The sequence below is a fragment of the Salmo salar genome, unplaced genomic scaffold, assembly GCF_965601325.2.
Source record: "Salmo salar unplaced genomic scaffold, fSalSal1 ptg000152l, whole genome shotgun sequence".
In the NCBI taxonomy this organism is placed as follows: domain Eukaryota; kingdom Metazoa; phylum Chordata; class Actinopteri; order Salmoniformes; family Salmonidae; genus Salmo; species Salmo salar.
The window spans coordinates 1,724,777-1,735,345 of NW_027675323.1; the positions used below are offsets into that span (position 1 = coordinate 1,724,777).

Sequence of the window (10,569 nt, forward strand, 5' to 3'; positions counted from 1 at the left end):
GTTGTGAAGTTGTTACATATTATTGCACTGTTGTCCTTGAGTGGTCCAGCCAGAGCCCGGACTTGAACCCGATCAAACATCTCTGGAGAGACCTGAAAATAGTTGTGCAGCGATGCTCCCCATCCAACCTGACAGAGCTTGAGAGGATCTGCAGAGAAGAATGGAAGAAACTCCCCAAATACAGGTGTGCCAAGCTTCTAGCGTCATACCCAAGAAGACTCAAGGCTGTAATCGCTGCCAAAGGTGTTTCAACAAAGTACTGAGTTAAGGGTCTGAAACTTCCATGATTAGTAAGAATTAGGGTAGATTTATAGGACTATTGTTTTTATGATTCATACATACTTTCCTAACCCTAAAATGTACCTAAATAATCTACAAGATCAGAGTATTTTTAAATCTACCAGTTGGTGTTGAAACAGAGACGAATGATGACTTTCTTGAATTGATCCCTAGTTTCTGACTCCGTGTATTCTATTGAGTCCGTCAACAAAATTAGAATGAAAAGGTATTTAAAGGCACAACATTCTAATTAAAGGTATTACCGTATTTAAAAGAATGGCTTAAGATGAAATGGACTCTAAACCCTATTGAATGAAAACTCCATGACAAAATCTGTTGGCCAACAACTGTGAGGGTTTTCAGCCAGGTATCAACACATGCAGAGTGTGAGTAAGCAAGACATACATTCCTAAATGGGGATCGGCCCCAGTCTCCTGGTAAAACACCAGAACCCTCCCCCTACAGCATTTATGTTCATTTTGAGAAAGTAGCACTACAGTCTCCGGGTAAAAAACTACTTTTGGGTAAAAAAGACGCGACACCTGTCTATGAATTTGAGAGGTTACATTGATGCTCCAGATACTCAACTAGTCTAAAGCAGACCAGTTTTATTGCTTCTTTAATCATAACAACAGTTTTCAGCTGTGCTAACATAATTGCAAAAGGGTTTTCTAATGATCAATTAGCCTTTTAAAATGATAAACTTGGATTAACTAACACAACGTGCCATAGGAACACAGGAGTGATGGTTGCTGATAATGGGCCTCTGTACGCCTATGTAGATATTCCATTAATAATCATCTGTTTCCAGCTACAATAGTCATTTACAACATTAACAATGTCTACACTGTATTTCAGATCAATTTGATGTTATTTTAATGGACAAAAAATGGCTTTCTTTTAAAAACAAGGTTATTTCTAAGTGACCCCAAACTGTTGAACGGTAGTGTACATCTACATCCTCCCATGTTGCTGAACCACTGATCAATAACTCCCTATTACAGGAAAAAACACTATTTCCATTGGTTGTTAGTACTGTACTGACCTCTCGTCCTCTGTCTCTCTCGTACTCTGCCTTGTGTATTTATCTTCAAAATATTCTTATAGTCCCAACATAGAACCAAATAGACTTCCCAAAAATAATATGGCATTTACTTTATTTCACATTTATTTAATCAGATATGTCAATTGAGAACCAATACGCATTTACAATGACAATCTGAATGAAGAAATACTAATATCAATCTATTTAATAATTAACATGTTTGAAATATCCCAATGATATAGTGAACAACATTTAGGGGTTTACACTTGCATTCAATCAATCTTAAATTCATAATCAAAACATTTTTTTTTACTCTTTTAATCCGATTTTTTCGACATGATCATGTCTTGAGCTGGAAAAAACATGTAGACCTATTTTTCAGTATGATTTCATTCATACAATATTATTTAATGTAGAATGAACAAAAACACAATTTCTCAATCAAAAACATAAGTCAGAACACAGCCTCTCTATTCTCTCATGTGATTTCAGGTCCTCTGACTGGGAAAATGTCTTTTCACAATGAGAGCAGTGGTATGTCTTCTCCTCCTGTGTATTAGTATGTTGGAAAGGCTTTTCTCCTGTGTGTGTTCTCTCATGCTTTTTCAAGCTCCCTAACCGGGTAAAACTCTTTTCACATCGGGGACATTTGTAAGGCTTTTCTCCTGAGTGTATTCTCTCATGCGCTTTCAGGCTCCCTCGATGGGTAAAACTATTTTCACAATTGGAACAGTGGTAAGGCTTTTCTCCTGTGTGTATTCTCTCATGCTCCTTCAGGCTCGCATACCACCTAAAATTCCTTCCACAGTGGGAACAGTGATAAGGCTTCTCTCCAGTGTGTCCCCTCTCATGTGGTTTCAGGCTCCCTAACTGAGTAAAACTCTTTACACAGTGGGAACAGTGGTACGGCTTCTCTCCAGAGTGTCTTCTCATATGTATTTTCAGGTTCCCTAACCCAGTAAATATCTTTCCACACTGAGAGCAGTGGTAGGTCTTCCTATCTTCTGTGTGTATTTCTTCATGTTGTTTCAGGTACCGTAACTGGGTAAACCTCTTTCCACACTGGGAACATTGGAAACTCTTTTCTCTTGTGTGTGTCCTCTCATGCTCTTTTAGGTTCCCTAACTTGGTAAAACTCTTTCCACAGTGGGAGCATTCGTAAGGGTTTTCTCCTGTATGCGTTCTCTCATGTACTTTCAGGTTCCTTAACCACTTAAAACGCTTTCCACACTGGGAACAGTGGTGTTGTCTCGCTGGTTTGGGCGTCTCTGGGTCTGGTTCCCCTAAAGGAGTCTCCCTGCTGTCAGAGTGAGAGTCTGGTCCCTCTCCTACCAAAGACAAACAGAGTTTTTAGTTAAATATTAAACAGAGAACTGAATTAAACCTCCATAAAATAAAACTGTCTTCCTGTGAGGCTAGATTCCTCAAAAACCTGAAGTCAGTTTTCAGAACATTACATAATTTAATAAAAACTTGGTGGCCGCCCTAATAATAATAATAATGTAGAACATAAAATCTAATCTTTCTCACATGTTTATAGGCTGAGCAGAGCTCTACAATAGGGAAAGGGGGATACCTAGTCAACTGAATGGATTCAACTGAAATGTGTGTCCCGTATTTAACCCAACCCCTCTGAATCAGAGAGGTGTGCGGGGCTGCCTTAATAGACATCCACGTCATCGGCAGCCAGGGAACAGTGGGTTAACTTCCTTGCTCAGGGGCAGAATGACAGCGTTTTTACCTTGTCAGCTCGGGGATTTGATCCAGCAACCTTTCGGTTACTGGCTCCTACCTGCCAGGCTACATAATGTCGTATTTTAGGCTGAGCAGAGCTCTATAATAATAGATAATGTCATGTTTATAGGCTGAGCAGAGCTGTATAATAATAGATCATGTTTATAGGCTGAGCAGAGCTGTATAATAATAGATAATGTCATGTCTATAGGCTGAGCAGAGCTCTATAATAATAGATAATGTCATGTTTATAGGCTGAACAGAGCTCTATAATAATAAATAATGTCATGTTTACAGGCTGAGCACAGCTCTATAATAATAGATAATGTCATGTTTACAGGCTGAGCAGAGCTCTATAATAATAGATAATGTCATGTTTATAGGCTGAGCAGAGCTCTATAATAATAGATCATGTTTATAGGCTGAGCAGAGCTCTATAATAATAGATCATGTTTATAGGCTGAGCACAGCGCTATAATAATAGATAATGTCATGTTTATAGGCTGAACAGAGCTCTATAATAATAGATAATGTTTATAGGCTGATCAGAGCTCTATAATAATAGATAATGTCATGTTTATAGGCTGAACAGAGCTCTATAATAATAGATAATGTCATGTTTATAGGCTGAGCAGAGCTCTATAATAATAGATAATGTCATGTTTATAGGCTGAACAGAGCTCTATAATAATAGATAATGTCATGTTTATAGGCTGATCAGAGCTCTATAATAATAGATAATGTCATGTCTTCAGGCTGATCAGAGCTCTATAATAATAGATAATGTCATGTTTATAGGCTGAGCAGAGCTCTATAATAATAGATAATGTCATGTTTACAGGCTGATCAGAGCTCTATAATAATAGATAATGTCATGTTTACAGGCTGATCAGAGCTCTATAATAATAGATAATGTCATGTTTCCAGGCTGATCAGAGCTCTATAATAATAGATAATGTCATGTTATAGGCTGAACAGAGCTCTATAATAATAGATAATGTCATGTTTATAGGCTGAACAGAGCTCTATAATAATAGATAATGTCATGTTTATAGGCTGAACAGAGCTCTATAATAATAGATCATGTCATGTTTATAGGCTGAACAGAGCTCTATAATAATAGATAATGTCATGTTTATAGGCTGATTAGAGCTCTATAATAATAGATCATGTTTATAGGCTGAGCAGAACTCTATAATAATAGATAATGTCATGTGTATAGGCTGATCAGAGCTCTATAATAATAGATAATGTCATGTTTATAGGCTGAACAGAGCTCTATAATAATAGATAATGTCATGTTTATAGGCTGATCTGAGCTCTATAATAATAGATAATGTCATGTTTATAGGCTGATCAGAGCTCTATAATAATAGATAATGTCATGTTATAGGCTGATCAGAGCTCTATAATAATAGATAATGTCATGTTTATAGGCTGAGCAGAGCTCTATAATAATAGATAATGTCATGTTATAGGCTGATCAGAGCTCTATAATAATAGATAATGTCATGTTTATAGGCTGATCAGAGCTCTATAATAATAGATAATGTCATGTTATAGGCTGATCAGAGCTCTATAATAATAGATAATGTCATGTTTATAGGCTGATCAGAGCTCTATAATAATAGATAATGTCATGTTTATAGGCTGAGCAGAGCTCTATAATAATAGATAATGTCATGTTTATAGGCTGAGCAGAGCTCTATAATAATAGATAATGTCATGTTTATAGGCTGATCAGAGCTCTATAATAATAGATAATGTCATGTTTATAGGCTGATCAGAGCTCTATAATAATAGATCATGTTTATAGGCTGATCAGAGCTCTATAATAATAGATAATGTCATGTTTATAGGCTGAGCAGAGCTCTATAATAATAGATAATGTCATGTTTATAGGCTGATCAGAGCTCTATAATAATAGATAATGTCATGTTTATAGGCTGATCAGAGCTCTATAATAATAGATAATGTCATGTTTATAGGCTGAACAGAGCTCTATAATAATAGATAATGTCATGTTATAGGCTGAGCAGAGCTCTATAATAATAGATAATGTCATGTTATAGGCTGATCAGAGCTCTATAATAATAGATAATGTCATGTTATAGGCTGATCAGAGCTCTTTAATAATAGATAATGTCATGTTTATAGGCTGATCAGAGCTCTATAATAATAGATAATGTCATGTTTATAGGCTGATCAGAGCTCTATAATAATAGATAATGTCATGTTATAGGCTGATCAGAGCTCTATAATAATAGATAATGTCATGTTATAGGCTGAGCAGAGCTCTATAATAATAGATCATGTCATGTTATAGGCTGATCAGAGCTCTATAATAATAGATAATGTCATGTTATAGGCTGATCAGAGCTCTATAATAATAGATAATGTCATGTTATAGGCTGAACAGAGCTCTATAATAATAGATAATGTCATGTTATAGGCTGAGCAGAGCTCTATAATAATAGATAATGTCATGTTATAGGCTGATCAGAGCTCTATAATAATAGATAATGTCATGTTATAGGCTGAACAGAGCTCTATAATAATAGATAATGTCATGTTATAGGCTGAGCAGAGCTCTATAATAATAGATAATGTCATGTTATAGGCTGATCAGAGCTCTATAATAATAGATCATGTTATAGGCTGATCAGAGCTCTATAATAATAGATAATGTCATGTTATAGGCTGTATTTGATCCAATGTAAATAACATTTTGTTGGTGTCCCACTTCATCTCTAAAGTAATAATTACCATACTTTCTAAATGATAATTCTTTAGTTCAGCCTTTCCTTGAAATGGCTATTTTATTTTATGTTTTTTTGTAGACTTACAAACGTTTGCTAATATGTTCAGTCCCCAAAACGCTTGTCCTTTTGCTAATATGTTCAGTCTCCCCATAACACATGTCCATTTCATGTCAATAATGCATCTTATTTTATGTATTTCTCCAACATTATTTAGAAATCTGCTTTTTGTTGGTATACACACTCCACACAAGGCCTACAATGGACACACGTCAAAAGTTTCATTTATAACTTGTTTGCCATTCTGTGAGACAATTAAGTTGTGATTTTGTGGTGGGAGGGACTCTGATGGTATACACATGTTACAGTTAAGCAATAAGACCAGAGGAAGTGTGGTATATGGCCAATATAGCACGGTTAAAGACTGTCCTTATGCACGACGCAACACAGAGTGCCTGGATACAGCCCTTAGCCGTGGTATATTGGCCATCTATCACTGAGGTGTCTTATTGCTATTATAAACTGGTTACCAACGTAATCAGAACAGTAAAAATACATGTTGTCATACCCATGGTATACGGCCTGATATACCACGGCTGTCAGCCAATCAGCATTCAGGGATTTAAAATGTAGCTTCAACATTATATTATAACATAAATTCCTATAGTACAGAACAACATTTTCAAGTATAGAATTTCAGTAGCATGCTGCTTTAAAACAACACATTCGTTCAAAACCTTTGCAGTTAGAGCCCGTTTTTAAGACAGTACTTACTGGTGGTAATCAGATCTCCTGACTCCTCTGTCAATATGACAGTTCTCTCTCCCTGTTTCCCCTCCTTCACTTCAAAAACTACATCCTCCTCTTTCACCTCTTCCTCTTCTTTTACTGTAACATCCTCCTCCTCTTTCACTCTGAACGCATCTTCTTCTTTCACTGAAACGTCTTTCTCTTCTTCTTTCACGGTAACAGCCTCACCCTCTACTTCTTGTTTTACTGTGACATCCTCCTCTTCCTTCTCCTCTTTCACGACAATGTTCAGCCCCAGAGCTTCTTTCTCCGTCCAGCAGACCTCCTCTTCTTTAACAGGAGGGGAGTAGTTTAGGGAGCTCATGTTCGGGGATGTTAGCTAGCTAGCTAGTTAGCATGAGCGACTAGTTTAGTGCTAGGCTAACTTATCAAGCCAGCTAGTTGACTAACAATGTACCTATAACATTTAAATGGGGGAAATTAACTAGATGTCAGAAGTATATTTAAAAAACAGAGGCAAATATGCACAGAAACAGTCTAAATGTTTCGGCTGTTGGCTACCGAGGTGGCTGACTAGATGTTGTTGAAGAAGTGTTCCGTCCACTAGATTAAACGTCACGCTGCAGCATCGCCTGAAAGACGCACATCGCCGTCTGCTGACTGGAGGGAAACGCAGTTGTTGTTGCACACAAATGTATTTTTCATTCCTTTCATTAAATAATAATATTATATTGAGACGTTCAAAAAGAGCAGTGCATATTTTGAGTGAGAATTTAAAACATACTGTCCTTCACATCTGTATTTAAGGCAGTTTCATATTCATTCATTTAAAGAAACCCACTGGTCACACTGGTTGAATTATCTGTCAAAATAGGAACTCTGCAGCCTAGTTGAACAGTGATCTATGTTCTATTAACGCTGCTGGGAGCAAACTGGAGAGTAGCTAGAGGAAAACAAACCTAACTGCATGTCCAGGCCCTGGTATATCACCAGACTGTACAAACCTAACGGCATCCCCAGTCCCTGGTATATCATCAGACTGTACAAACCTAACTACATCCCCAGTCCCTGGTATATCATCAGACTGTACAAACCTAACTACATCCCCAGTCCCTGGTATATCACCAGACTGTACAAACCTAACTGCATCCCCAGTCCCTGGTATATCACCAGACTGTACAAACCTAACTGCATCCCAGTCCCTGGTATATCACCAGACTGTACAAACCTAAGTGCATCCCCAGTCCCTGGTATATCACCAGACTGTACAAACCTAACTACATCCCCAGTCCCTGGTATATCACCAGACTGCATACAAACCTAACTGCATCCCCAGTCCCTGGTATATCACCAGACTGTACAAACCTAACTACATCCCCAGTCCCTGGTATATCATCAGACTGCATACAAACCTAACTGCATCCCCAGTCCCTGGTATATCATCAGACTGTACAAACCTAACTACATCCCCAGTCCCTGGTATATCATCAGACTGCATACAAACCTAACTGCATCCCCAGTCCCTGGTATATCATCAGACTGCATACAAACCTAACTGCATCCCCAGTCCCTGGTATATCACCAGACTGTACAAACCTAACTGCATCCCCAGTCCCTGGTATATCATCAGACTGTACAAACCTAACTACATCCCCAGTCCCTGGTATATCATCAGACTGTATACAAACCTAACTGCATCCCCAGTCCCTGGTATATCACCAGACTGTACAAACCTAACTGCATCCCCAGTCCCTGGTATATCACCAGACTATACAAACCTAACTGCATCCCCAGACCCTGGTATATCACCAGACTGTATACAAACCTAACTGCATCCCCAGTCCCTGGTATATCATCAGACTGTACAAACCTAACTACATCCCCAGTCCCTGGTATATCATCAGACTGTATACAAACCTAACTGCATCCCCAGTCCCTGGTATATCACCAGACTGTACAAACCTAACTACATCCCCAGTCCCTGGTATATCACCAGACTGCATACAAACCTAACTACATCCCCAGTCCCTGGTATATCACCATACTGTATACAAACCTAACTGCATCCCCAGTCCCTGGTATATCACCAGACTGTACAAACCTAACTGCATCCCCAGTCCCTGGTATATCATCAGACTGTACAAACCTAACTACATCCCCAGTCCCTGGTATATCATCAGACTGCATACAAACCTAACTGCATCCCCAGTCCCTGGTATATCATCAGACTGCATACAAACCTAACTGCATCCCCAGTCCCTGGTATATGACCAGACTACATACAAACCTAACTGCATCCCCAGTCCCTGGTATATCATCAGACTGCATACAAACCTAACTGCATCCCCAGTCCCTGGTATATCATCAGACTGTACAAACCTAACTGCATCCCCAGTCCCTGGTATATCATCAGACTGCATACAAACCTAACTGCATCCCCAGTCCCTGGTATATCACCAGACTGTACAAACCTAACTGCATCCCCAGTCCCTGGTATATCATCAGACTGTACAAACCTAACTACATCCCCAGGCCATGGTATATCACCAGACTGCATACAAACCTAACTGCATCCCCAGTCCCTGGTATATCATCAGACTGCATACAAACCTAACTGCATCCCCAGTCCCTGGTATATCACCAGACTGTATACAAACCTAACTGCATGTCCAGGCCCTGGTATATCACCAGACTGCATACAAACCTAACTACATCCCCAGTCCCTGGTATATCACCAGACTGCATACAAACCTAACTGCATCCCCAGTCCCTGGTATATCACCAGACTGCATACAAACCTAACTACATCCCCAGTCCCTGGTATATCACCAGACTGTACAAACCTAACTGCATCCCCAGTCCCTGGTATATCATCAGACTGCATACAAACCTAACTACATCCCCAGTCCCTGGTATATCATCAGACTGCATACAAACCTAACTACATCCCCAGTCCCTGGTATATCACCAGACTGTACAAACCTAACTGCATCCCCAGTCCCTGGTATATCATCAGACTGTATACAAACCTAACTGCATCCCCAGTCCCTGGTATATCACCAGACTGTACAAACCTAACTGCATCCCCAGTCCCTGGTATATCACCAGACTGTACAAACCTAACTGCATCCCCAGTCCCTGGTATATCATCAGACTGTATACAAACCTAACTGCATCCCCAGTCCCTGGTATATCATCAGACTGCATACAAACCTAACTGCATCCCCAGTCCCTGGTATATCATCAGACTGTACAAACCTAACTACATCCCCAGTCCCTGGTATATCATCAGACTGTATACAAACCTAACTGCATCCCCAGTCCCTGGTATATCACCAGACTGTACAAACCTAACTGCATCCCCAGTCCCTGGTATATCACCAGACTGCATACAAACCTAACTGCATCCCCAGTCCCTGGTATATCACCAGACTGTACAAACCTAACTGCATCCCCAGTCCCTGGTATATCACCAGACTGCATACAAACCTAACTACATCCCCAGTCCCTGGTATATCACCAGACTGTACAAACCTAACTGCATCCCCAGTCCCTGGTATATCACCAGACTGTATACAAACCTAACTGCATCCCCAGTCCCTGGTATATCACCAGACTGTATACAAACCTAACTACATCCCCAGTCCCTGGTATATCACCAGACTGCTGTGACCCTCCCACTCTGTCTGCTGAATTCTTTCTCTTTGCTCTTCCTTAATAGGATGTCGGTGGGCGGAGCCGGGAGGGTCGTCAGTGAAATGGGACACACCTGGGCTGGGGGGGGCGCTGGAAGATGGCGGCGAGTGTAGATGAGATTTCAGCTTGCTCCGAGTAACCTTAACTTTTATCCCTCTCAAACTTACTTAAATGTAACGGAACTTGGCTTATAGTAAACACAATAGAGAACAACACTTAGTTGACCGATAATTTGATTCATAACTTTGAGAAATGGAAGGAAAAAATGTGCGAAAGAGCAAAGGGAGGAGAAGGCAGTTGCTAGCT

The 10,569-nt window shown here is 39.6% G+C and overlaps 1 protein-coding gene across 1 annotated transcript; it reads right to left on the reverse strand.

The window, feature by feature from the left end:
- Positions 1-1,419: 1,419 nt before the first annotated feature.
- Positions 1,420-7,161, reverse strand: LOC123735939 (uncharacterized). The gene is made up of 2 exons (XM_082971071.1): positions 6,592-7,161; positions 1,420-2,652 (listed from the first exon to the last, which is right to left on the reverse strand). The coding sequence occupies exons 1-2, from the start codon at positions 6,929-6,931 to the stop codon at positions 1,766-1,768; spliced, it is 1,227 nt and encodes a 408-aa protein (XP_082827197.1). The 5' UTR covers positions 6,932-7,161; the 3' UTR covers positions 1,420-1,765.
- Positions 7,162-10,569: the final 3,408 nt, after the last annotated feature.